This window comes from Sus scrofa, chromosome 1, assembly GCF_054392235.1.
Source record: "Sus scrofa isolate SSC_HxYL_T2T_F1_AM1 chromosome 1, Sscrofa_HxYL_maternal_Yorkshire_Landrace_v2.0, whole genome shotgun sequence".
NCBI classification, from domain to species: Eukaryota; Metazoa; Chordata; class Mammalia; order Artiodactyla; family Suidae; genus Sus; species Sus scrofa.
The window spans coordinates 288,730,425-288,756,637 of NC_139383.1; the positions used below are offsets into that span (position 1 = coordinate 288,730,425).

The 26,213-nt window shown below is 68.3% G+C and overlaps 2 protein-coding genes and 1 non-coding gene across 23 annotated transcripts; 2 read left to right on the forward strand and 1 right to left on the reverse strand.

Moving 5' to 3' along the window:
• The first annotated feature begins 1,670 nt into the window (after positions 1–1,670).
• On the forward strand, positions 1,671–13,546 carry EGFL7 (EGF like domain multiple 7). Of its 21 annotated transcripts, none has more exons than XR_014830704.1 (11): positions 1,671–1,893; positions 6,099–6,189; positions 9,257–9,321; positions 9,668–9,789; positions 10,015–10,131; positions 10,929–11,044; positions 11,237–11,332; positions 11,452–11,616; positions 11,950–12,312; positions 12,904–13,066; positions 13,237–13,546. XR_014830704.1 is itself a non-coding variant. In XM_085001552.1 (11 exons), exons 1-11 carry the CDS (start codon positions 4,640–4,642, stop codon positions 13,257–13,259), a joined length of 1,053 nt encoding a protein of 350 aa, XP_084857678.1. In that variant the 5' UTR covers positions 4,492–4,639; the 3' UTR covers positions 13,260–13,546. The 21 variants fall into 21 exon arrangements, 13 of the variants coding, with proteins under 13 accessions (XP_020936702.1, XP_020936698.1, XP_084857678.1 ...); XR_014830699.1 differs by lacking the exon at positions 1,671–1,893 and adding an exon at positions 4,492–4,669; XM_085001552.1 differs by lacking the exon at positions 1,671–1,893 and adding an exon at positions 4,492–4,669 and having other exon boundaries at positions 12,248–12,312.
• MIR126 (microRNA mir-126) lies at positions 11,873–11,945 on the forward strand. The gene has a single exon (NR_038594.1). It is a non-coding gene; the product is annotated as a microRNA mir-126 (primary transcript).
• A 622-nt stretch (positions 13,547–14,168) lies between the features above and the next one.
• Positions 14,169–24,866, reverse strand: AGPAT2 (1-acylglycerol-3-phosphate O-acyltransferase 2). Its single transcript, NM_001130534.1, is given in 6 exon segments — positions 14,169–14,587; positions 15,211–15,283; positions 16,753–16,848; positions 17,027–17,202; positions 17,606–17,739; positions 24,566–24,866. Coding segments are annotated over 6 exon segments (837 nt in total). The 5' UTR covers positions 24,748–24,866; the 3' UTR covers positions 14,169–14,411.
• Positions 24,867–26,213: the final 1,347 nt, after the last annotated feature.

The following is a 26,213-nucleotide window of genomic DNA, read 5'->3' on the forward strand; positions in this document are numbered from 1 at the left end:
ACCTGAACCCCAACCTGGCCAGCAGCTCCAGAGACGAGCATTTCATGGAGGCTCCTGGGAGCCAGGGGCACACTGCACCCCACAGCAGTGATGACACCTGGCACCCCAAGCCCCTCCCCTGTCCACTGCCCAGTGGGCCTGGGACACTCATGCGCCTGCGCCTTACAGACGGCTCAGTTCCCTGGGGGCTGCCCTGCTCCCCAAGTGCCCCCTGCCTGGCTCTCGCCCCGACCCCGGTGTCTCCCTATAAAATAAGTCTTCCCCAGAGAGGAAATCAGTGGTTCAAATTAGAAGAGTTTCTCCATCTCGTTATATTAAAGCATAAGAGCACAGCGTCACCACTGCATGATTATCAGAATGGCTCCAGTGACCGAGTGGACACGGGAACAAGTGCTGACAAAGCCGTGGGGCGTCCGCAGCTCCCGCACGGCTGCTGGGGCTGAGCCGGAGCAACCCTGGGCAGTGGCTGGCTTCGTGCCTCTCCTGGGACCACGACAGCGCCGGGTGCACATAGGTGCCCAAGAGAAACCAGCCCATGTGTACATCTGCCCATAGGTCAGTTCAAGGCGTTTCGAGGCAGCGCGGTTGGTGAGACCCAAAGCCAGCAGTGGTGTGGGTGCAAATCGGGTCTGAGCACACAGGCGGGTCCTGGTGGAGCAGGAGAGGCCAGACGCAGCGTGGGCACCGCCGGGCGCGTCTCTGCAGCCTCGCTGTAACGCAGGTTTGCAGGCCACCTCTGGGTGGGGGCCAGCCCTGTCCCCGGACCCTGTGGGCAGCAGTGGGTGAGGCAGATGAGGCCCCACTGGGCTCTGTGGCGCTCAGGCTGGGTGAGCGGGTGGGCAGCGCGTGAGGGCTGGGACTTTGCCCTGGGTGCCTTGGGGAGCCTGTGGTGGGGCTTCCTCAGGGTATCGTGTGTTCTGACGCCCCCCTTCACAAAGTCCCCGCGAACCGGGGTGCAGGCCGGGACGCTCAGCAGGACGAGGAAGTCGCCGCTGGGCAGGAAGCGTGGCGACCAGGATGGGGTAGGGGCTGAGCCCAGGGGACCCACTGGGAACCAAGGGCAGGGAAAGGACGTTTGCGGGCCTCCTGCCTGGGCAGCGGCGGATGGACGGGCAGCAGAAAGGCTGTGCGGGTCGGGTGGGTCCCCAGGGAGAAGCCAGCAGAAGGGGCCCAGGGTCCCCCGGCGGCCTCCCACTGTTCGGAACCCCTGGGCTCCACGTCCAGAGCGTCCATTTCCCGCTGGCCGACCCTAGACGGTCACCTTCCCCCGCGAGCCCTGGGCGCATCGTCTGAAAATGGAAGGTCCTCAGCACCAGGGTGTTAGGCGAGGGCCATGCCCAGCGCCCACAGCGGGCACGCTAACAGACGTGCGGGGCACGCGTGGGCGTAGGCAACATAGAGTTGAAGGCCCCGCTGCCAGACAGAGCCGCTTCCCCTGTGGGACCTCGCGTTCCCTCTGGGACCGGGCCCAGCTCTGTAGACAGCTCCCGGACCCAGGGGTCTGCAGGCTCCCTCCCGGCCCCCGGGGACGGTCACTGGGCCTGGCGCATGCATCGCTTCATGAAGGGCCAGCCTCATCTGGCCCGAATCTGGCTGACAGAGCCATCCTGTCCCCGAGGCCAGCGGCCACTCTGGGGGGTAAACAGGAAGCCCCATCTGTCCCCTGCTCTGGTCTTTCCCTCCCACGGCCCGGCTCACACGCCACGCCGGTGCCCCTCTGCCCCGAGCAGCCTCAGATGCCCGCACTGGCTCGGCCCAGGGCTGGGACCACCCGCTCCTGGGGCTGCAGAGGCCAAAAGCCCGGTGGTGAGAGCTCGTAGGAGGCTCCCGAGAGGACAGGAGGCCCCAGCGGACCCCTGCCACGCCCCGCAGCTGACCTGAGGCTCTGGGAAGGTAAGGGGGCGCGACGCCTCCCCATCAACGGCGGGACCGCGCCGGCGGTCGGGAGGCAGCTCATCCCCGCGCCCGCTGACTGTGGGGCAGAGGGGAACGGAGGCCCAGTGCGGGCACGGGCTCCAGCGATGGGGGCCACGTCTGGGACCAAATCCCGGGCTTCCAGCCCCCACCAGGTCCTGCCTTGGACGCCACAGCTGAGGCCGGCGAGGCCTTGGGCCGGGGTCGCTGAGCCACCCCTGTGTGGACAATCCCTGACCTGTCGCACCAGGAGGCCACCTCCATGCCGAGCCTGTGAGGTGGGGTCTGGAAGCCAGAGGGGGGACGCCCTGCCCTGGGGGAGGCACAGCTCCTTCCCAAACTGGTTCCTGCCTGGCGACGAGTTCCATGACCCAAAGCGGGGGTCCGGGCCTCCTTGGAGGTGGGCCAGTCGTCCCAGCCACCCCAGGCCTCCAGCCTGAGCACTGAGTGAGTCCCCTCTGCCATGCCCCAGGCACCTGGAGTCCAGGGGGTGCCAGGTGGCACCTTCTTGCCCTCTGCCCGCGCCCCTGCAGCCCCTCCCTGTCCCTGATCTGCCCCGGGCTGGGCAGGACCCCAGCCGCCTCCCGCGTTGGCTGCTGAGGTTCCGGGACCTGAGCACGGAGGACGCTGTGGGGTTTGGGGCGACAGGCCGGCCCAGGCTGGTGCGCGGGGCCCTGGGCCAAAGCCTCCTTTCCTGGCATTGGTTCTGGTCTCGGCCCGGGGTGGGCAGAGCTTGTCCAGAGGGGTCACAGAGCGGTGGGGACCCCAGAAGCTGTGGGTAGCAGGGGAGCCAGCACAGTGAGGACTGGGTGTGGGGACCCGGGACTCTGCTCGCTCCAGGCCTGTAATTTCACCCCCGGGCTCCAGGCAACCCTCCAGAAAGTTCTCTAACAGGCTCAGGACGCAGAGGGAGGGGTGGTCCATTAGCTACTCCCCAGCATGGACAGGTCTGCCCCCAGGGTTGGGGCCCAGGAGGAACTGGGTTCCCTGAGAAAAGACAGAAAGGGGGCTGCCTCTGTCCTGCTCGCCTGGGGCGTCTTCCCTCCTGGGCCTGAGCCTCTTCATCCGGACACGTGAGGGGCTGACCCCTCACCAGACCCTGTGTGTGCTGTTTCTTCCACCCGGGGGTTCAGAGCAGATCCCTAGGCCTAGGGTCTGGGGGATGTGGGCCGGGGCGGGGGGGAGAGGGGAAGCCCAACTGGGCCCCTGCACTAAGCACCCTGAGCAGGCACATAGCCCTTGGGCAAGTGGGCCCTCGGGCGTGAGAAGGAGCAGGGCCCAGGGGGCCAGGGTGGGCTGGCGGGGAAGAGATGGGGGAGGGGCCCCCCAAAACTGCCTCCTGCTGGAACTGATGCCTGAGGGCCCGGCGCCACAGCCACCCCACTGGCCGGCACCTCCCTTGGCCCCGTGGAACAGAGGGGGAGACTGAGGCCCAGCGAAGAGAAGGCCCTGGGCCCCCCTCCCGTGGCAGCCTGGAGTTTCCCAAGCCTCCGGCCTTCCTCTCGGCTGGGTCATCCTGCTGGGCGGGGCCGGAGGGCGGTCGGGCCAAGTTGGTGCGAGGCCAGAGGTATGAGGGCATCCAGACTGGGGGGCCAACCCCGGGGCAGGGCTTATACCCGAAGACAACGGGCTTTGGCGGGGTGCTGCCCACTCAGAGCCCTGGCCGGATGGGCGGCCAGCGTGTCCTCCATAGCTGCCCGGCTGCCCTTGGGCACCCACTCCGCCACCAGCACAGCCACCCGTGCTCTGCCCGCAGGTCCCCAGCACCACCCAAGAGAGGAAACTGCGGGTCAGACCTGGGGGCCGGGCCACGTGGGGAATCTGAAGAAGCCCCCACTCTGGCCGTCCTGAGGCACCTCCATTCCCCCCCACCGGCTCCCTTGGCCTCTGGAGGCCAAGGGAAGCAAGAGGGCCAGGGAACTCCCTCTCCTGCCCTGGAGGGGAGCCCTCGAGGCGGGCCTGGGGATCTCGGGCCCCGCTTGCACACCCCCAGGAGTGGGGGGCTCACTACCCCATTCCTGGAGAAGGCCTGAGTCTTGGAGCTGATGTCTGCCCCTCCCTGTGCCCCCCACCTCGGCCACTCTGGGCCCCAGGGACCCATAGAACCGGCCGTTCTCGGACCAGCCAGACCTCTCTTGGCTGCCCCCACCCTCGGACTCCCATGGGCAGCACACACACATGGCCTGAGGGTCACAGAACCAAGGGGCCCTTCTGTGGAGCCGCACTTAACGCGGGCCCAGCAGCCGGGCGGCCCACAGCCCTGGGTGCCAGACATCCGCCAACACACTGAGACCAGCCAGGTCCCAGGGTCACCTGCAGGGCCCAGGCATCATCTCTGGCTGCTTCACGATGAGACGCTGAAGTCCCTGGGGACAGCCCCCTCCCCCGCCCACCTGCCCGGCAGCCTGGCCAGGCCCCTCCCTCAGCGGCCCCCCACCCGCCCCCAGTCTCCTGTTTGTTCACTGAGAGACCCCGTTATCAGCGGAGAGCACACACAGGAAGTCCGGCCGGGAAGGGCCCAGCCCAGTCCCGATTTACACGGGACGGAGCATAAAAAGCCGCCCTTCCTCGCCCCGGGAGGAGCCTCCCTGCCCGAGTCCGCCGTCCCCATGGCCAAGTCGGAGGCTCCAGCGGAGCGGACAGGCAGGCGGCTTCTGGAGGTGCCCCGAGGGGGCCGGCGAGGGGTCGGGCCCATCCCCGGCCAGAGGAGGCAGCTGTGGTTGCCATGGCCCAGCCTGGGCCCGGGCAGCGTCAGGTATGGCGGGGGCAGCCTTGGAGGGGCAGGGAGCGGGCAGAGTGGAATCAGCGCCTCTCGGCACCTGCAGGCTCAGCTCTGAGGGCTCTGCCCTCCACTCCCAGGGCCAGCTCCTCGTCCTCCCTATGTCCCTATTGGCGCCATTCCTACTGCACCAGAGACACTCACGCCCCTTGGCCAAGGGCACCCGCTTCTGTGTGGCCGAGTCCAGGCTGGCCTGCCTGACTCTGATACTTCCGCTGGCGGCCCAGCAGCTGCTGTGAGCCCTGAAGGACACGGTACAGTGGCCACCCTGCCCGTCGCCCCCCACCCCCACCCCTACCCCCGGGCCAGCTCTGCTTTCCCGGCGAGGCCCCCGGGCTCAGCAGCAAGGCCCACCTCAGCCGGCCCCTCTGCTGAGAACTGCATGTCCACGGCACCCTCCAAGGCCGAGCGGGCATGCCTGGAGGTGTCGGGCAGGGGCACCGGGGGACCCAAACCCACGTCTACAGCCAGGGTGAGCCCTGCAGGGCAGGCACCAGGAGCGCCCGCCTTCTGCTGGCCTGGCCAGGGGGACGGGCAGAGGGACAGCTCAGTGGGGCGGGCGCATGCACCCTGTCCGTGCACCTTGCTCCCCAGGGGAGCCCCCGAGCCAGAGGGGGCCCTGCTCTCCTGCTGCCCGTGGCCGCATCCGCGTGCCGTGAGGATAGCCGTTTTCCAGATGAGAGAGCCAGTGAGGCCTCCGCAAGGGCCAGCAGAGGGAGGGCCAGACGACCCAGCTCCCCAGGCCGCCCCTTTCTGCTCAGGCCAGAGGTCAAAGGGTCAAGTGACCCGCTTCAGGGACTGGATGGGGGCAGGGGACGGGACAGGAAGCTCTCCCTCCAGCCCCCCAGGCCGGGCTCTTAACTCTGCGGCCTGGGCTGGGTGAGGGCGGCCTGCTTGGCTTAGGAGAGTCAGGGATGCCCCCTTTCCCAATAGAGGCATCCCTGCCACCCCAGCCACCCTCAGACCTCCTTCCAGGGCCTTCCAGGGCCCCCAGTCCAGGAAGGGGCTCCTGTCCAGACACTGGTCCTTTCCCTCTTTTACCGCCTGGGCACCAAGCAGGCCCGAGCCGGATGCTCCACAGCTGTGGCTCTGCCCGGGGCCCCCTTCCCCATGATTCTTTGGAAGGCCACCCCGCAGGGGTCATTACAGAAGGACTTTCATCTTCACACACCCCGGCCCTTCCATGCCCAGCCCGGGAACCCCTGGGCACAGACACACCCAGGCTGCAGGTATAGGCAGAGCTGAGAGGCCCGGTCAGCTCTGGCCATCAGAGGGGGGAGCTCTGTAGGCCAAGGGCAGGCTGGGGTCCCACAGCAGCATCAAGACTGGCCCCGACCACCTTCCCAACTCCTAGACATCAGGGGACCAAGGCTGTGCCATCAGCCTCCCTGTCTCTGACCCGCAGGCCCTGGCACCCGGGAGCCACGGGCAGCCCCCACCAGCCGGAAGAGCAGCTGCCGCCAGCGTCAGGGGCATGAGGGAGGCCCCCTCCCCAGGTGAGTGCCACAGCAAACCCCAATGCCCCAGGCAGCGCAGGGGGCCTGGCCAGGCCTGGGCGGGTTTTACACGCACCCACACTTAGGGCACCAGGGCCCCGCCCCGTCTCAGGATCAAGGGCAGAAACTGCCGAGGGGTGAGGCCCAGGCGCTCCTGCACAGTGATGGCCCAGGAGTGACACAGTTCCTGGGTTCCAACTGTGCCAGCTGCTCTCGCTGGGCCCCAGCAGCCCTGGCCGCTCTGCCCTGCGCAGCTGCTTTAGCCCATGCTGCAAATGTGGGAAGGGAGCCGGGAGAGGTGACTGGTCCCGAGCCCCCAGTGGCCACCATGCAGCTAGGGGACAGCTTGAGGGCCTGAGAGGCACTTAGGGCATCCCAACTGTCCTGAACCAAGACGGCCCCAGGGGGAGCCCCACAGGTCCCCTAACCTGGCACACTGGCTGGGAGGAAGGCTGGGTGTCACCCCAGGACCCAGGCGGGCTCTGCCCAGGCCTCCGTGTCATCTCTGGAAGTTCCACATCTCGCAGCAGGAGGGGCCATGATGGCCACTCCACGCGTGGCTGCAGGGCAGCGGGATCGGCTTTGCCTCCTACACCCACCCGGTGCCTAGGTAGCTGGCCTCTGGTTGCCGGCCCACCCCGGAGCTGGGGCTCAGCCTGAGGGGGTGGGGGTGGAGAGCTGGCCACCCCCACCGGTGCGTCCCCAAGCGGCCTCCGGGCACCTGGCTGCCTCCGAGCCCTGCGTCCCCGGGAGCGGGCTGGGAGGGGCGGCCGCGCTCGGAGGCGGGCTGTGCGTCAGGAGCCCCGGGGTCTCGCTGACTCACTGCCTGGCCCCGGGGGCGCCGCGCGCCGCGGAGCCTCAGTTTCCCAACCTGCGCAATGGGGCCGGCCCGGGGCGCGGGCGGCGGGGCGCCCTCCCGGGGCGGGGGCGGGGCGGGGGCGGGGCCGGGCCGGCCGGGGCGGGGCCGGGCCGGGCGGGCGGGCGGGGCCGGGGCCCCTCGGCGCGGTGGCGGCAGCGGCGCGTGCGCGCCCCGGCTCGGGCGGTGAGTGCGGAGGGAGCGGGGCGCCCGGCTGGGGGCGCGGGGACCGCGGCCGGCGGGGGTCCGCTGCCTTCAGGCTGGGGGGCTCGGGGTCGGGGACCTCGCGGCGCACGGAGCTGGGGGGCGACGCACAGCGACCGCGGGGAGCGCAGAGGTGAGCGGGCCGGGAGCGCGGGGCTCTGCCGCACGGTCACCCGACCCCCAGCCCGGCCCCGGATCCCGTGCCTGGGTCCGGAGAATGGGCCCAGTGGCCTTGGCAAAGGGCGCCCCCTGCTGGTGACGGGCGGCGCGGGAGGCCGGGACAGGGGGGCGGGGGGCGCCCCGGGGCGCCCCCTGCCCCTCATCTCCCAGTCTGGGGCCCCGCGCCTGTCCCAGGGCCTGACTCAGAGCCCCGCAGGCCCCGACCCCGCAGCCCGGGCCAGCCGTACCCTGCGGTGGCCGGCGCGGGGGGAGGTGTCACTTCTCTCGCTCCCACTCCCCACGGAGCCGGCCGTGCAGGGGGAAGGGGAGGCTCGGGTGAGCGGTGCAGACGCCGCAGCCCCAGGGAGTCATCCCGCAGTCTCACCCCGTCCTAACAGCCAGAGCACCCCGCGAGTGGAAGGGCAAAGCCAGGCTTGTTGCCCTGCAGTGGAGTCAGGCGCCTCCCTCTGCAGACTCAGTCTCCCGAGTGGAGCGGGGGCTGTGGGGAGGCAGCCGGCAGGTGGTGGGCAGGGCTCCTGCAGACACTCCGAGGGCATGGGACATTACCGCATATCCCTCTGGCGGCGCCCCCCACCCTGTTACAGCAGGGCTGTGACCCCAAAGGGAAGTGAAGGGAAATGAGACTGCCAGCCCAGCACAGGCCAGGCAGCGCCATCGGCTTCCTCTCGCCTGGCAGGCAAGCGTGACTTTCAAAAACCAGACGCTCTGTTCCCCTTCCCAGTGGCCTCGTAGGTCGCGGAGGTGCTGGTGGTTCTTCGTGGGGAAAGGTTGGTTGGGTTGGCCTGAGATGCCCTCCCAGAGGTGCCCGGTGTGGGTAGGCACAGGGTCTGTGGGGACCTGGAGGCCCAGCCCACCAGCCCCCTCTGCCTGCCCAGAGCCCTCTGTCCCCACATTTCAATTCTTGCCTGGACCTCCAGGCCCGCTCCCTAACTGTGACCCCCGCGGAGTTCATCTTCCAAGCTGGCTCTGACCGGCAGGACGTGCCCCTGCCCACCACTGCAAGAAGCACCCCCACTATCCCAAACTAAGTCCCACAGCTCAGGGGCCCACCACAGCCTCTGACTGCTCACCCACCCAAGCTCCCACCCCCCTGCCCCAGAGCAGGGGCTGCAGGAAGGGGCCTGAGCAGCTGCCTTCCTGCCCTGCCCAGGGCCATGTGACACAGTGGGCAAGGCCATGGGCTGAGTGCCCAGCTGCATCCCTGCATGGACTGGGCACACGGAGCCCGGGGACGGAGAGCTCCCCAGCACCTTGGCTGCACGGGGGACAGCAGCCCCTCCCCAGACCGTACAGGCCACCCCCCTGGCCCCCGATCCAGCCCCCTGGCTTGTCGCAGACCTTTCGTTCTGGGCCGGGGTTTCTCACATTCCCAGGAAACCCTCTCTGGGCCGCCCCGGCTCCCATCCACAGCCAGGACAGGGACAGTGATGGCTCCCCTGGCACGTGGGGGCAGGGCTCCAGTCCCCTCCAGGTGGGCGCCCAGAGGGGCCACTGTCTTGGGAGCCCAGGGGGCTGTTTGCCGTTCAGTCCCCAGCATAGGTGTCACCCCTCCTAGGTGCAGGCCCAGCGCTGTTCTGCACGCCCGGTGGCTGCACCCTAATGGGCTCCCTATCTGGCAGATGAGGTCACTGAGCCAGCTGGGAAGCGTCCCAGCTCTGCCACTAGCACCCCATTCGTAGGCCGAGATGGGGTGCAAGCCCTGCCCGGCTATGGAACGGGCACCAGACCCAGCGGGGGGGAGGGAGAGCTGGCCCTACCCACCCCGGCCCCGCCTTCCCCGGTGAACCTGACCGAGCCCAGCAGGGTCTGGATGCCTCTCTCCCCAAGCAAGGACGTTCGTGGACCCTGGATGTCTTGGCCCCTCTGTGGTCCCTGGACTGTATGTGACTGAGGTGAGAAGAGCTGGCACCCACCTGTGAGGCTCTCCCCCTGCAATGGGAGGCCCTGAAGAAGCAGCTCAACTTGGAGTTCCCACTGTGGCACAGTGGGTTAAGAACCTGACTGCACCGGCTGGGGTCACTGGGGAGGCATGGGTTCGATCCCCAGCCTGGCACAGTGGGTTAAACCATTCGGCGCTGCAGTGTAGGTCGCAACTGCAGCTCAGATGCAGTCCCTGGCAGGGGAACTTCCATATGCTGCCCGTGTGGACATTAAAAAAAAAAAAAAGCAGCCCAGCCAGGGGCTTGGGCTTGAGGCGGGGTCGCACAGGGACTTATGGGGTCCTGCCTTGTGCTCCAGGCCACCCTGAGGAGAAGGCCGTCCCCCCTGGAAACACAGGCCATGTGGGGCTCCCGGGAGCTGCTTCTGGTGTGGTTCCTGGTGCTGGCAGCAGGTGGCACCGAGCACGTCTACCGGCCTGGGTGAGGTGGGGCTCGGGCTTCTGGGTGCCAGGGCAGCAGGGGTGCAGGCCAGGAGCCCTCAGCCCCTCCCCGGGGCAGCCCCCAACATCTGGGGGCCTGGCTCTTCTCTGTGGCTCTGGCTGGGGGTCCATCCCAGCGACTTTGGCAAATCCCGTGGGTTCTGGGGCTGCGGGCAGGGGTCCCAGGAGCCCCCCCACTGACTTTCCGGCCCCGTCACCCCCGCAGCCGCAGGGTGTGTGTTGTCGGCGTTCCCAGGGGCCCCGTGTCCGAGTCCTTCGTGCAGCGTGTGTACCAGCCCTTCCTCACCACCTGCGATGGGTACCGGGCCTGCAGCACCTACCGGTGAGCGCCGCCCGCAGCCGTGAGGCCCACCAGCCACCCAGGACCCTGGGGCGGGAGGCAGGGCAGCGCTGCTGGGAAACTGGGGCCCGGAGCTGCGGAGGCCTTGCCGAGGCCCCGTCCCAGCGGGTGGCAGGGACGGTGTAACTTGGGCCATCCTGGATCAGGATGTGGGCCCAGTGGCCTCAGCCATCAGCCCTCTGCTGCGCCAAGGGCGTCCGGCGCCCCTGCTCCCCACCCTTATTTTAGAGGGTCACCCACCCTGCCTGCCCCCCTCCGCACGGCAGCCCCCATGTGGTCCTCCCCCTCCCAACACCCAGAACGTTCCAGTCTGTGCCCACATGAGGGGTACGCATCTCTGGTTCTTCTGTGGGAATGTGGCTTAAAAAGCTTCTACTTTCTGTAAGCTTCTTAAAGACGCCGGGAGCAGGGGGCAGGGGGCGAGGACAGTGTGGCAAGGCTCTTCCCCTCACGGCTCTCCCTAAGGTGTCACCTCTGCTCCATGCCAGGCACAGCCGGGCTTCAGGCCACGCCCTGGGGTCCCACTCATCAGGACAGCATGGGGCAGGGGCATGGCCGTGCCCCTGAGGTGCCAGGCTGGGAGTGACGGCTCCTGTGGCTTCTGGAGGGCACGGGAACAGAGCCAGCCCCAAAGACAGGCGGACACACAGGGCAGACAGTGCCTCTCGCGGGCTGTCTGGGGAAACCCTGGCCTGGGCCCAGGAGACCTAGTGGCACCGCTCAGGCCACCCTGTGAGGGCCAGGCCCCTCTGAGCCACCCCTGCCCCCCACCCCCGCAGGACCATCTACAGGACTGCCTACCGCCGCAGCCCTGGGCCAGCCCCCGCCCGGCCCCGCTATGCCTGCTGCCCGGGCTGGAAGAGGACCAGCGGGCTCCCTGGGGCCTGTGGAGCAGGTGAGGGCCCCACACACCGGGCGGGGTTCACACAGATGGAGCCGAGTTAGGCAGCTCATCCCGCTCTCCAGCCCCGGGCCAAGCACGGGCTGCTCTGCTCTCAAAACCTGCTTGGCATCCCCCACACACTGTGTGCCACCCCTGCGGGGCCCTGGGGACCCTCCTGAGCTGATGCCGGGCCTCCCCCCACAGCAATATGCCACCCGCCATGCCAGAACGGAGGGAGCTGTGTCCGGCCAGGCCGCTGTCACTGCCCTGCAGGGTGGCGGGGCGACACCTGCCAGACAGGTGAGGCTGGGTCCCACTTCCCGGGGGGGGGCCTCCAGGCACCTCCCTGCACGGGCTCCTGGCGGGTCGAGAGGGGGCTCAGCGTGGCGCCGCCCCTGCCTGACACCACGTTCCCACAGATGTGGATGAATGCAGTGCTGGAGGGGGCGGCTGTCCCCAGCACTGTGTCAACACCGCAGGCAGTTACTGGTGTCACTGTCCGGAGGGGCACAGCCCATCTGTGGACAGGGCATTCTGCCTGCCCAGGAGAGGGACCTCCAGGGTGGCCCCAAACCCCACAACAGGTAAACTCCCTGCTGGTCTGTACCCCCTCTGCTGAGCCGGGGGGGATGGGCAGGGAGGTGGGGTGGCAGATGCGATGGGGGCTCCCCTACCTGGGCTCCTCCCCCGAGAACTGGGGGGTGGAGGTATGTCGCAGGGACCGTGGGGAGGGCCTCAGCTCAGCCTAGAGTGGAAGACCCCGCCCCCCCTGCGCCCCCCTCCCCAGGGTCCCACCGGCGTCCCTGCCCAGGCAGCCTGGGGACACAGCGCTCGCGCTGGCGACGGGACATTATTACTTTTGGTACGCGCTGTGACACTTCAAACTCGTACCGTGAGTAATAATGCGCTGTCGGCAGCCCAGCACCGAGAGCACGGCGCGGACCTCGGCTGGAACCACCCTCGGCTCGGCGGGGACCGGGGACCCCGACCTAACGGAGAGGGGGCCCGGGGGCTGCGTCTGCCCAGAGCCACCTCCCAGCCCCCAGGTCGGCCCAGGTGGACGGCCAGGGCCCCGGATGGGGGAGAGGGGCTCGCCACGACAGGGGGGCTGTGCCCCACACCCGGAGCGGTGGCTCCGCACGGGGTACGAGGCCAGCCTGCGGGGGGTGCAGCGTGGAAGCCGGGCGCCCCTGACTCGGCCGCTGGCTCTCCCAGGAGCGGACAGTGCGGTGAAGGAGGAAGTGCAGAGGCTTCAGTCAAGGGTGGACGTGCTGGAGCAGGTGAGGCCGGAGCTGGGCACCCAGGGCCTCGCCCGGAGCCTCCCCTTGGCTCCTGGTGCGGCTCAAACCCGAGGTGGAGGTGGGGTTCAGTGGGGGCACCCTGGAAGGCTTCCTGGATACTGACAGCCGAGGGGCCCTTGGCCTGGGCACCATGCCAGGCAGGGGCAATGGACAGTGACTGGGACCCCGAGGCCAGGGGGCGGGGCTACAGAGAGCAGGAAGCCAGGCCCTGCCCACTCCCGCCTTTGTCCCTGCAAGAATGCCGCTATGGTCCTGCCATAGGGTCCGTGGCATGAGAGCCCTCAGGAGCTCCTGTCCACTCCTCGTAGCTCCTCTGACCCGGACCCCAGGTCTCAGGGACCGCCGGTCAGGCTGGCCTGTGTAATGTCCCTCTGCCCACCTGCTGGGCTCTCCTGGTGCCAAAGCTCCCTCTGGTGGACATCCGGGGCCCTGCAGCTAGAACCGGGTCGGGCCGGGCAGTGCCCTTGCTGGCCTCAGTATCGTCCTTAAGTCCTTGTGGACCAGAGGGTGAGGGGCTGGTCCAGAGTTGCACAGGCCTGTCCCCACCCGGGCCCTCTGCCTGCCCTGCAGAAGCTGCAGCTCGTGCTGGCGCCGCTGCACAGCCTGGCGTCTCGCGCCCTGGAGCACGGGCTCCCTGACCCCGGCAGCCTCCTGGCCCACTCCCTCCAGCAGCTGGACCGCATCGACTCTCTGAGCGAGCAGATCTCCCTCCTGGAGGAGCAGCTGGGCTCCTGTGAGTCCCTACGCCCCACCCCCTGCACCCACGGAGGCCCTGCAGCCTCGGACACTGAGGCTGGGCCGGTTCCTGCCCAGAGGCCAGAGGGCGAGGTGGGGCAGCTCAGGCCAGGCCGGAAGGTGGGGGAACTGTGACCTCTGACCCAGCCTCCCCCCATCCGCCCGCAGGTTCCTGCAAGAAGGAGCTGTGACAGGCCCGGCCCAGGCCCCCTCCTCCAGCCACCAAGACTCTCCCCTCGCCGTGCCCTGCCCTGGGCCCCATCCCCCACCACCACCGCTCCTCACCAGGGACCCCCCCCAGGCTCCCCCGTGGGGTAGGGCTGAGTGAGGACCCAGCCCCAGCCGGTCGGACCCCTCCACCCGGCCGCCCTGGGGGCCTGGTGGGCCCGGCTGAGGGACGGTACGAGGGCTCCCTGCCCAGGGCACCGTGCTGCTTACTGGGCAGCCCTGGTTTTTGTTGGAATAAAATGAGACTTGAGCCGCAGTGTCTGTGATGGCTTGGGGGGCATCCCACGGCTGCCGGCCTCCCCCAGGCCGCCGCCCGTGCTGGCGAGCAGGCTCCAGCCCCCGAGGCCGCGTCTCGGTGCCCGCTCTCCAAAGGGGCTGGAGCCCCGCTTTCGGAAAAGGTGACCCTGGCCACAGAGACAGCTTCCTCCTGGTGACAAGCTGGCCTCGCCCCCAGCCAGGAGCCAGAGGGCGAACCTTCAGCTCCTTCCCGAGGACAGCCTGGCACCCCCGGCGGAAGGCGCCCAGGATGACTGTGGGCCCAGCGCCTGCACGGACGCCTGCCAAGCATGGAGGCCGGGCGGAGGTGGCAAGGGCAGCCCTCGCAGTGACCATGGCTGACCAGGCACTTCCAAGAGTTCGTTTATAAAAAACAGTGGCCACGCACAGCACCGACTCAGCAGGCTTGCCCCCGCGGCTGGCAGGAGCCGCAGGCCCGAATGGCAGGCCCTCTGAAGCCCAGGTGGCCTGAGGCCGGGCATCCCGGCCCCTCCAGAGCCCGCCCCTCCCACAGGGCCTGATGCAGGCACGGCTGGGATCCCGGAGCTGGCCTCTGCTCCCCACAGGCCCAGGCAGGAGGCGGGGGCCGGGCAGTCAGTCCAGCCCTGCCAGCCATCTGGGGCTCAGGCCTGCTGCCACACGGCGCCTGGGAGGCTCTGCAGGCTCCTGTGCAGGAACATCAGGGGCCTGGACCCAAGGAGGGGACCGGAAGGGGTCCCCGCATCCAGGCCCTGAGTGAAAAAGGCAGGAGGAGCCACAGCGAGGGACTCAGTGACATGAGGTGGGCAGAGGTCTCTGTCCATCGTCTCCCAGGTCCTGCGCCCCCCGCCCGGCCTCCACTACTGGGCTGGCTGGGCAGCGGGCCCTGCGGGGGCCCCGTTCTCCTGGGGGGTCTTGGATATGCTGAAGAAGCTGGTCCTCATGGCCTGGTAGCAGGTGTCCATGAGCCTGGGGATGTCGGCGACAGTGAGGCCGCGGGTGGGGACGGCATCCAGCACCTCCACCTTGATGGTTCCTGTTGGGGGTGGGGGTGTCAGCAGCCTGAGGGGCTCCCCTGGGGGGCCCCCTTCCTGGACACCCTGGTCTCATAGGGTTGGCTTTTAACTGAGAATGACTGGAAAACCCGACACACCACACCCGGCCCCTAGGCATGTACTCGAGCTGGGACAATTGCGTGTCCCCTGTTAGTACCACCCAGGGCTCGGGACACGGCCTCCTGCAGAAAGCAGCCTTGCACCTGCTCCCAGGCAGCTCCCTCCTCCTCCTCTGCCACCCCCCTCAGCGGTCTAGGTGGCCTCACCACCCACCTGGGCACCAGGTGCCCTTGCGTGGGGTCTGGAGGGAAGGCCTGGGGGTACCCGGCGGGCTACTGCCCCTGGGAGCCAGGCCCAAACCCGCTGGCTCAGAAGCCCTCCCGGCACGTGATGCACGGTGTGAACTTGGGCCGCCAGCCTCCCTCTGGGAGCCTCTGTCCTCACAGCCCAGGGCTGGGACTCTAGGCACCTCCCCCCCCGCCCCGTTCCCTCCGCCCTTCCCCAGAGGGTCGGTCCCTGCAGGGCAGGGGCCCGTCGTGACCACCCAGACCCGGGAACTCATCTCAGGGCGCGGGCATGCACGGCGGCGGGGGCAGGGGGGTACCTGAGGTGAAGAGCTTCGTCCTGGAGTCGTAGAAGGAGGAGAAGCTGGAGTACACCACGGGCACGATGGGCACCTGTGCACACGGCAGCCTGAGCACCGCTTGCCCACCCCGCCTGGCGTCCCCGGGGGGGCCCTGGGTCTGGCCTCGGGGCACGTCCACACGCCGCCGCCTGGCCCTGGGATGCCCTCATGCCCTGGGCAGCCCAGAGGTCCCAGCCTCTGCGTGCACAGCTTCTCCCTAGTACCACTCCTCCAGGAAGCCTCCTGGGTGGGCACATACCCATCTGATCCCGCCTCCCTCCCCCACGGGTCTGTCCCCAGATGGCCCGGCCCCTGTCCAGTTTAGCCACCCCTCCCTTCCTGGCCTCCCCCCCCCGCCCCCACCGCCCCCGGGGAGGCGGGAGCAGCTCCCAGCAGGGAAGGGGCAGGGCCTGCGGTGTTCCTGGAAGACACCAGGTCAAGTCCCACGGTGACTCCAGTGATGACTCTCCAGGGCTGGAAATGGCACTTGCGCTTAATCATTAACTATGGGGGTGGGGCGCACAGGGAGGGGGTGACGAAATGTCCAGTCTCCTGTCGAGACCGTGCTGCCACGGCCCCCCCACAGCTCCCTGCTGTCTCCTCCCCTCTTCCCTCTTCTCCAGCAACGGGAAGTGACATCGGCCCTGGGCACATGGCAGGGGTGCCCTCCTCTCGGCCAGAAGCAGGGCGTCCCGCTTGGGCAGAGCTGGGCCAGAGCACAGGGTCTGTCCAGCTTGGGCTTCTCCACCCCCTGGGAGCTTCTGGAAGGAGGCCTCACCTGGCCCTGATCAGGGCCACCAGGGGGCGCCAGAGGTCACCCGTCACAGGTGAAGGACCCAAGCAAGAGACGCAGATCCTGCCCGGCTGCTGCCGCTCTGACCCCAATCAGGCAGAATGAAAGCACCCTCACCTGACCCCAGACAAGGACGGCCGCCCCTGCACGAACCCCAGCACAGGACTGGGGGTGAGAGCCCTACCAGGTGACCCCTCACCTACGGGGAGACCGCCCCCCCAAAGGATGGATGTGCCCAAGCCTCTCCCGCCATCACCCCAGACCCCAGGACTCCTCTAGGACAAACGGCAGCCCTGGAAGTCAAGGACCAGCAGCACGTAACCCTGCTCCAGCTGGGGTGCTGGGAGACTGACCTCGAACTTGGCACAGCCCTCCCGAGAGCTCAGCCAGCAGAACCTCTACACCCACCCCAGCCTCCCTGGTGGGTCCCCGGCCTGGCCAGCTAGAAAGCGGGGTGCGGGAGCTCCAGGCGCAGGCACGCGGCAACGAGTCATCGCAGGTGGTCTGGGCCTGATCAGGCACTAGCTTGGGCCCTCGGAGCGGGTCGAGGGGCCCAAGGGGCCAGCCTCCTTAGCAGGTCAGGGACAGGTGTACAGGCCGCCGGCCCTGTGCAAGGTGGTCCCGGAGCTCCAGGGGCCCCGGCCCAGCCAGGAGGTCCCCTTCAGCCTTAAGCCAACGCGGACACGCGTCCCGCCCTGCTCCCCGGGGAGGCCGCGGCCAGGACGCACCTGGGCCTGGATCGCCAGGTAGAAGGCACCTTTCTTGAAGGGCAGCAGGTCCCCGTTGTCATTCCGTGTGCCCTCGGGGTAGATCCACACTTTGAGCTGTAGGAGAGGCGGGGGCAGCTGTGGGGCACGGCCCAGGGTCCGCCCCAGGGGGCCACGCCCCTGCGCCCGGCTGTGGCGTCTGCGGTTTAGGGTCAGGCGTGCTGATGCCAGAAGGGAGTTACCCCGAAAGGCATTCGGCCAGGACGCGGCGGGCGGGCCCCAGCCCCGCGCTCACCTTCTCCCTGACCATGCGCTCGCCCACGTCGGCCAAGGCGCTCACGGCCGTCTGGGAGCGCTGCCTGTTGATGAATATGACGCCTCCCAGGTACATGATCAGGCCCACGGGCCCCAGGAAAAGCAGCTCCCGCTTGGCGATCTGCACACAGCGATCGGGCAGGGCCTCCATGAGGCCTGGAGGCAGAGCCAGGAAAGAGAGGGAGAGGGACAGCGAGCGTGACCTCAGGGCCAGGCAGCCACCTCCCCAGGGAGGAGCGAGCCAGCCCTGGCCTTGACCACGGCGCCATCCCTCCCACTGGCTCCCTGGGCAAGGCCCCTGCCCTCTGGGCCGCCGTCTCCCCTGCGAAGGGCGGGTGCTGGGATGGCGCTCCAGCTGCCACGGGCCGCAGAGGCCCGGGCCCGGCGCCGGCCACGGGCAACCTCGTCACCCCTCACCCAGCTCCAGGTCCCCCAGCCTGCGTCAGCCCCCTCACCTGCCGGCTCGCCTGGGCCCGGCCCCCACCTGCTGAAGCGGCACCCCTCCCCGCCCTCCCGGGTGGGGGGCGTCCTGGGCTGAGACCCTCGCTGGCCGGCCTACCCATCATGTCCAGGATGCTCTGGTGGTTGGAGATGATGACGCACGAGCGGTCCTCGTCCAGCCGCTGGCGGCCCTTTATCTCAAAGCGAAGGCCGTATAAGTACTTGAAGGAGCGGACGAACCAGCTGATGATGCTGAGAGGAGAGGCGGGGCCGTGGGCAGAGGGCCCCTGCCTAGGGCTCTGCCCGCGGGCCCGGCCGGCCCGACTCGGCCAGACGCAGAGGAGACCGAGACGCAGCGCAGAGACGCCAGCCCCCCTCGCAGACACCTCCCCCCCAGCAGCCGCCAGGTCCTGTCGCTCGGCCCTCCTCAGGACGGCGAGGGCCACCCTGCCTAGACCGGGGACGCACAGGAGCAAGGCGGGGGGTGACAACGGGGAGGGCACCTCCTTCCACGTCCAGGTGTCAGGGACCACATCCATCACCTGGCCCTCAGCCCACACCCCTGCTTGTTAGCCGAGGGGCGGGCTCAGCTCAAAAAGGCTGGAAGCCGAGAGCCCCCAGACCTGGCTCTGGGTCTCATCTTTGTCAGTAGCTGAAGGCCCCGCAGAGGAGGCTAGGCCCCCACATACAGAAAGTGACTGTCCCCCCCAGATAGCGCCAGGAAGAAAGTCTGGCACCAAGCAGAGACCTTGGCAAGGAGCTGAAGGTGGCTTCTGTGGTTCAAAAGAGCTACAGCTGGAGCGAAGCTGCTTCCACTCCTCACCCGGCCTACAGGGCTGCTCTGCTGCCCCAGACACACCTGAGGTCACGGGAGGATGGGAGGGGTAGGATGTGCGTGAACCCCACTCCTGGAAGGAAGCTGCCCTGGGCATTCGTGACCTTGCAGGGCTGGCCCGCAGCGCCCCATCAGCGTCACCCGGTACATCCCTGGGGACCGTGTGTGCCGGCAGCCAGCTGGCAGGCAGGCAGGGTGACCCGGCCCCCTGCTCTGCGGGGACAGTGCACACACCTGGGACAGGACAGGTGCTCACGAGGGGCGAGCCCTCCGGGTGACAGAGCCCGAGGCTTGAGGTCACTCTTCTGTGGTTCCTGCAGGACCCCGGGGCCTTCCCGTTCTGCAGGCGGCGGGGGCCCAAGGCTTCGGGACCCAGAACCATGCCTCTTCTCCCGGAAGATCCCCGTACCCCACCCCCACGGCCGGCCCTCCTCCCAGGTCCCAGGTGGACGGGAGGGACCCGCCTCATCCAGAACAGTCGAGGACACAGCCTGGGCCCTCGCAGAGCAGAGACCCAGAGCCGGACTCAGTTCCTTAAACTTGCGGTACGAATCAGAGAGCACACAATGGACCCTTGACCCTTTGACGGCGGCACGGGTCCCGCCGTCCACCTCCGGGACTCTCACTTGCCAACCCGACCCCCTGTCCGCATTCAACTCCCTCCCCGACTGCCGCCTCCCCTGGCCCCCCGCCCACTTCTTGTCTCCAGGATCTGACTCCTCTGTGTCCGGAGAGCCCAGTCCCATCGGCCCCCAGCACCCAGCTGCACGGCTCCCAGAGCCAAACCCCCTCATTATGTCCCGGGCTGCTCCCGGGACGCCGGCTTCCAGCTTTGATGACTAAGATTCCCCCAAGAAAGAAGAATGCACTGGGTCCCAATCCGGATTCCTCTCCGAGAACCTGTTTTTCTCCTTTTTACTATAAAAGGCCTCACAATGTGTGTGTGGGGGGGGGGGGGGGAGTCTTTAAGGCCTTAGCCTGCTGTGGCCCCCTTTGCCTGGCAAAGCATTAAAGCTGTTTCTCCATCCCCCTAAACCCTGTCACCGCGTCGCTATTCGGCACAGGTAGACAGAGGCTGAATTTCCTCAACAAGACTGGCATGAGCCTGAGGCCACCTCTAAACCTGGCTTTTCGGAGTTCCCGTCGTGGCGCAGTGGTTAACGAATCCGACTAGGAACCGTGAGGTTGTGGGTTCGATCCCTGGCCTCGCTCAGTGGGTTAAGGATCCGGCGTTGCCGTGAGCTGTGGTGTAGATCGCAGACACAGTTCGGATCCCGCGTTGCTGTGGCTGTGGTGTAGGCCGGTGGCTGCAGCTCCGATTCAACCCCTAGCCTGGGAACCTCCATATGCCGCGGGAGCAGCCCTAGAAATGGCAAAAAGACAAAATAATAGTAATAATAATAAACCTGGCTCTTGAAAAATGTGTGAAGAATGCCAGGCAACAGGCCTGCTTGAGGATGGCAGGGGGGAATCTCAAGCCCATTTTGAGGCCTGCCCCTCAACCCCTCCTGGGCTCCGCGGCCCCCACCCAACCCCCAGCAGGGAAGGCAGCGACTCTGTCCTCTCAGGAAGCCCAGGCTGCCTGGTGCTCCGCACCCAACACCCACCCAGCACCCCTCGTGTCAGCCGCAGGAGCCAAGGGGCTGCCCCTCCCCTCCCCAGCACTGGGCCTCCTCCACTTCCTCCAGGCTGCCCCGGGAAGGGCCCCCAAACCCCACGTGGGGGGAGGGAAAGCAGGGGGTGGAGCCAGGGTTGCCTGAAGCCCAGGCAGCCCAGGGCTGGGTTGAGTGCATGGCCCAGCGTTCCAGAAGCTGCTGCCAGCTGCCAAGTGGGTGACTGGTGCCAGCTTTCCATGCCAAGGCAGGTGGCTCCCCAAAACAGGTCCCTTCCAAGTGCCCGCAGACACGGGCCTCCCTTAAGCAGAGGGGATCCCGGCCCTTCCGGGATCTCTCAGGAGCCCTCGTAGAGAGGTGAGCGCCGTAGACAGCGCAGATTCTCCGAGGCCTGAGGCCCACTCCTGGCAACCGGCCCTCCTGGACCTTCTGCGCTGGGCCCCTCCCAGGCTCCCAGGTTTGGGTCCTGACCACCTTCTCACCAGCTGTGTGGACTCGACTTCCCTAAACTTCCACTTCCATGCCTGAAAGGCCAGAGCCAGACGAGGCCAGACCACCCCGACCCCGACGGCCCCTGGGAGCGCTCCTCAAACTGGCTGTGTTGATGGTGACACGGGCAGAAGAGAAGAATCCAGAGGAAATGGAAGCAGAGGCCCGGCCCCCGCCACCACCCGCCGGGAGGCGGCTCAAGGTCAGGTCTTGGCCACACGCTGACCTTCGGCCTCAGCCCCTGGACTTGGCCTCGGCGGCTCTGGGGAGACACAGCAGCTGTTTTGGCCGAGGGGCACCGGTCCTCAGCCAGACCCCATGGGCTTTGCCCGGAGAGAGAGGGGCTGGGGGGACTGGGGGAGCCCAGGGGGCTGCAGAGCCATGGATCTGCTCTGGCGACAGGAGGCCCTGCAAGGCCACTTGGCAGGGCAGGGGCACTTCTAAGTGTCATATGAGCTGGATCACAGGAGGGACAGGAGCTGGGGGCTTCCAGCCTGTGTGATACCAGGAGGATGAGGGAGCAGGTGGACGCCAGGGGCTGGAAGAGGGGGGCCAGCGAGCACAGCCTCCAGCCCTCCTACCATGCCCGGGCTCTCGGGAGCTCTGGTCCAGCCTGCAGAAGTGCACACGGGGGGAGGGTCTGTCCACATCATCCCGCCCCTGCCCCCTGACCCGGCAAAGCCAGCACAGACTTTCCTGCGAGACCAGGGCCCCAGGCCAGCCCGCAGGTGCGGTGCCCCCCCCACGCACACTGGCTGCGCTGTGTCCCCAGCCCTGCACCCCCCACCCCAGGACCATGCAGTGGCCGCAGCGCTGGATTCAAACCCTGAGCAGCATTGACCAGGTGTCACCTGCTGGCTGTGACAAAACCCACCCCAGCATTTTTGAGCCAGTGTGGGCCCCACAGACTGGGCGCCCGCTGCCCTGCTTCCCTGCAGCCTAGCTATGCTACCCAGGTCCTGGGCACCGGGACGGACGCAGAAGCAAGCAGTTCAGTCCCCAGAGGACCTGCCATTAATAGTGGCACGCACCCTGGATCCTGAGGATGGGGACGGCCACAGGACAGAGGGGCTGGCAGCCAGGAGCTGCCCTGCCCTGACCACCTGTTATGCACGAAAAGGTACCCTCTCTCAGCTAAGCCTCTGTCGTTAGGCTTCCTGCAGCCGAACCTGATTTTAACACACATAACTTCCCTGGCCTTCATTTTCTTTTCTGTAGAATGGGTGTCCAAAGGGCATCTGTTTCCCAGGACAAAGAAACGTGACCTGCTACTTAGCCCCACACACAGGACACCCCAATCGGGGCGGGGTCCCTGGCCTCGGCCCCCAGGCTGGTCGGAACAGAGCCAGCCTGTGCTCGGCCACGCCCTGCAGGAACTCACAGCGAGATGGCACAGGCCTCCTTGGGGGCCCACCCAGAGCCCCTCATGGGAAGGAGCTGCGGATCAGGGAAATGAGGGGGTGGGCAGAGTGGGGGCTGTCCCTCCCAGACCTCAGGGCTTCCCCAAAGCCCGCGCTCCAGCCCCCAGTGGCCAGGTGCTGGGGCGGGGCGGGGGGGGGTTGCGGAGGGAAAATGAAAGCGTCCCGGCTCTGCCGAGACCCGGCTCGGGGACCCCGGGCAACCCCCTCCCATTGGAGGCTGCCAGCTGCTCCTCTGCAGATTCAGCCATAGAATGGAACGCGCGACAATCCCTGCTCCCAAGGTCAAGGCACTGCGGTACAGGGCGGCGCTGCTGAGGTGGAAGCAGAGGCTGGCCGTGGGCAGAGTCCTTCCGGAAGTCGGGGAGGGACTGGAGCAGGGAGCCCGGGGGGGCTCCCGAAATGGGGGGTAGGGAGCCTGTCTACGCAGCCCCCAGCCTCCACCTCCATCCTCCTGGGTCATGTCCCTAGACAGGCTGCCTGGGGGACACAGCTCCACCTCAACCCCTGCACCTGACAGCCCTCAACGGCCACATCCCTTGGGGACCTCGTGGGCACCCTGTCCCTACCCCCTCCTCCCCATCGTGGAGAGCCCTGGGGTCACCGCTGCCACTTAATGCTTGGGGCCTGGGCTGCAGGGAAGGAGGCTCTGGGTGCCTGCTCTCCCCCCACCGTCTCTCTGGGAGGCCAGCACCTGTTATATTATCCCGGAGGGGCCCCTCAGCAGCACTGGGTCTGGGGGCTCCTCTGAGGAGGGAAAGGCAGCAGGAAGCCCCCCTCCCCAGCCCCGTCAGGCCCTCCAGGGGCCGGAGAAGGACACCTCCGTTGACCAGAATCTCGGGTGAAGCTAGGGGCCAAGCCAGGCTCAGGGCTGAGGAGAACGCGCCCAGGCCAGCAGGGGCCAAAGGGCCCAGGGTGGGGTGGAAGCGGCAAGCGCTACTTTGGCCAGCCTGCCAGTCCAGCGACCGCGTCACAAAGGGTGGCTGGTGACTTCTGATTTGACCCCAGGGAAGGAGCAAGTTGGGCCTTTTGAAGACAAGGCAGCAGCTTGTAAAGAAGCAGCCACCTGATGATACAGAGCCAGGGAGGGGACGGTTCACTGCCAGGAACACCTGTCACCTGCTAAAAACCTGCTCTGGCGCTCTGAGTCTCTGATTCCACCCATGCTCAGGATGGCCTGACCCAGGGCACCCTCCCACCCCATGCAACGCACCCCCCCTCCCGCCCCCGGGCTCTGGGGGCCAGCAGCTGCTCCAAGGAGCCCACGGGCCGTGGCTGCCTGAAACCACCCCAACCCCTGCACCTCCAGGGCAGGTCCCCAGCAGGCACTGCCCCGGAGACTGGCTGAGAGCCCACTGCCCTCAGGGGACCTAGGGCCTCACTCTCAGAAAGAGCCGTGCAGGGCAGGCCCCCAGCCCTGAGGACCCCTACTTCTGGACCCAGGCCCCTCCACCTCAGAGGGTAGGCTGCTTGGGAAGGCAGCTGGAAGAGGGACAGGTGGGCTGGCCCCAAGACGATGGCCTGGGCCATCTGGGGGGCACTACAGACCTACAATGCACCCTCCTCAGTCGTCACGCCCACTCTCAGGGTCACAGAGCCCCCACCATAGGGCCTGGAGGACATACGAAGTGTGGGCCAGTGTTGGCAGCATCAGCCTGCCCAGACGGACGAGGGGACAAGGACAGGGGTGGCAGGGAGCAAGGAACCCTCACCTACTGCCGTGGAAGCAGGTGAATGGTGGGAGCCTCGGGAGCGCAGTAATTCTGCACCAGGCCATAGCCCAAAGGCCGCGGTTGCAAAAGCCACCGGGAGAAATGTCAGCAAGAGCCCCTCCCACCGGGCAACTGGGAAGAGGGCAGGGAGCCGCTCTCAGGTGGCCCTGCTCCCTGAGCCTCGGAGCCAGAGAGGCCCCCCACTCCTTCAGTCCCATCACCCACAGCAACACCCAGCTCCCCCGCCACCCTGGGCGTCCAGAGGAAAATTCCAGCCACCACCCCATTCTTGCTCCTGGCTTGAAGCTGGACCCCAAGGGGCGACACTCCCCGCCCGCCGTCCCCAGCGCGGAGCCAGCGCCCCTTCCTAAGAGGAAGGAAAGCGCAACCTGCCCGGTGCACGAGGACAGGTGCGCTCATCCGCTGCCGGGGGTGGGAGGGGGCGTCAGGACGCCCCGGCCCTGAGCGGGCGGGTCCAGGCGGGGCGGCGCTCCGGCCGGAGGTCCTCCCGGGGGCAAGCCCGGCCGACCTGCCTCTTCCTCCCCGCGGGGAAGCAGGACGGAGCCTCGGCCAGCCTGGCCCGGCCGCGTTCCTCTCAAAGCCGCCCGGCACGCCGCACTCTCTGGGCGGAGGAGGGTGGGAGCTCTTTAAACTTCTCCGTGCCCGCCCCGGGCGCGGGGACATTGTGACGCCGGCTCCGGGGACCCTGCCCAGCCCGGCAGCGTCTCCCATCCGCTCTGCCCTCCGCGCGGCCGAGCGCCGGGAGCCCGGGAGAGCCGCGGGCGGGGCAGGAAGGAGGGAAAGGAGACGGGAAAGTTAGGGAAGCGGAAGCGGCGGCGGCGGCGGCGGCGCCCCCCGGCTCGGCTCCCTCCCGGACTCGGCCCCCTCCCCGCCCGGGCCCCCTCCCCGGCTCGCGGCCCCCTCCCCGCCCGAGCCCACCGCCCCCCGCCCCCCGGCTCGCGGCCCCCTCCCCTCCCGGCCCCCTCCCCGGCTCGGCCCGGGGCCCCTTACCTCATGTTCTCCACCGTTCGGCCGCCGTGGCGCAGCAGGCAGGTGGCCGCGGCCACGATGGAGACCGTGAAGCAGAGCGCGCAGTACAAGCCGATCTTGGCGTAGAACTTGGCCGAGCGGCTCAACTGCACCAGCAGCAGCAGCAGCAGCAGCGCTGCGCTCAGCCACGGCCAGACGTCCATGGCCGCGCCGGGACCGCGCCCGGGGGCCCTCTCGGAGCCCCGACGGCGCGGCCCAAAGGCTCCCTGCCCCGGCTCCGGCCGCGGGCTGGCGGCTGCGGGCCCTGCTCCCCGCCCCGCCCGGCCCGGCCCGCGCCCCTTATTGCGAGGGCCGAGGGGCGGGGCGGCCCGGGTGGGGAGAGACGCGGGGCCGAGGACGCGGCTAGGTGCGTCCCCGCCCCGCCCCGCCCCGCGACGTCCCCACCCGCCGCGCGGTCACCGGCCCCGGCGCCGCCCCCAGCCCGGCCCCGCCCCGGCCCGCGGCACGGGGGCCCCCCCGCGCCCCCCCCCCGCCCCCGCCCAGCTGCCGGCCGCCCGGCCGCCTGGCCTCTGGCGCCGCGCCCCCCTGCCAGCCCCCCCGCATCCCCGCAGCGGAGCGCCTGGGCCCTGGCACCCCGGGGGCCCCCCACCTCCGGGCCGCCCCCAGCCGGCCACGCCCCAGAGCCCAGACCGCGGCTCCAAAGGCGGCCCAAGGTCGCAGCTGCCCGTGCCAGTCTGGTGGCCGCACAAAGGGGCCCTTGACCGTGCCCGAGTGACCAACAGCCACCCGGAGGGGTAAGCCCGCCGTTCAGGTCTCCAAGAGCGATTGCGGGGAGACCCAGCCTTGTGGGGCCTGGTGGGCACACTGAACTGAGCAGAGGGGTGTTGAATAGGCATGAGGCGCCATTCTGGGCAGGGCTGGGAGTGTGGGCCTTGGGGGCCAGGGCCAGGGCGTTATTTCCGGCGCTTCTGGTGCCCGGCCAGCGCAGATACCCGCGATCGTATCTCAGCAACGGATGGGCAGCCTGGCAGGGCCGTGGTGAAGCTAGCGCTGGCTGGAAGGAGCAGGGGCCCTGCCACCTGCTCCAGGTCACTGCGTGGGCCCTGCCAACAGGTCTCAGAGCAGCCTGAGGTTGTAAAACCGAGTTTCCTTTCTGCACAAGTGCCTCCACCTGGTGGGCCGGTTTGCTGCAATCTGCACAACGGTCACACGAGTGCAGCCCAGGGGCCTTAGCAATTATACTGCTGGCCCCGTCCTTTTTCACATGCTGGGGCGATGTTGCCGAGGTGCTCCACCGGAGCCCCAGACCTGCTGGCTGGGGGCTGACAGGCACCAAAGCTCCATCACCGGCAGGAACCGGGGGCCTCCGGGGGACCAGGAGGTGGGGTTTCCCCGCTGGGACAGAGCGGCGCGTTCACAGGCGTGTGCTTAGCTTTTCGCTGCACTGAAGTGTCTTGGCTGCGTCCGCGTGACACCTGAGGGCGCTTGAGACCAAAGCCTCTCCGCGCATTCATTCTCTGGCTCAGTCTTGTCCCTGTTCCAAATCCGTTTGGCCATCCCTTCGTATCAAGCAGACCAGCTCTTTCCCACTCTTGGAAGAGGATACTGCTGCCCCCACCCCGCACCCCCGGGCCAGGGGAGCCTCCCCAGGGAGAGGGTGCTGGCTCCT

Excerpts from the sequence above, each read along its gene's own strand:
- EGFL7 (XM_085001552.1), top strand. The coding sequence starts at position 4,640 with ATGGCCCAGCCTGGGCCCGGGCAGCGTCAG. Across the intron at positions 4,670-6,098 it reads CTGGGCCCGGGCAGCGTCAG|GCCCTGGCACCCGGGAGCCA; the intron begins GTATGGCGGGGG and ends TCTGACCCGCAG. Across the intron at positions 11,333-11,451 it reads GGGCGACACCTGCCAGACAG|ATGTGGATGAATGCAGTGCT; the intron begins GTGAGGCTGGGT and ends ACGTTCCCACAG.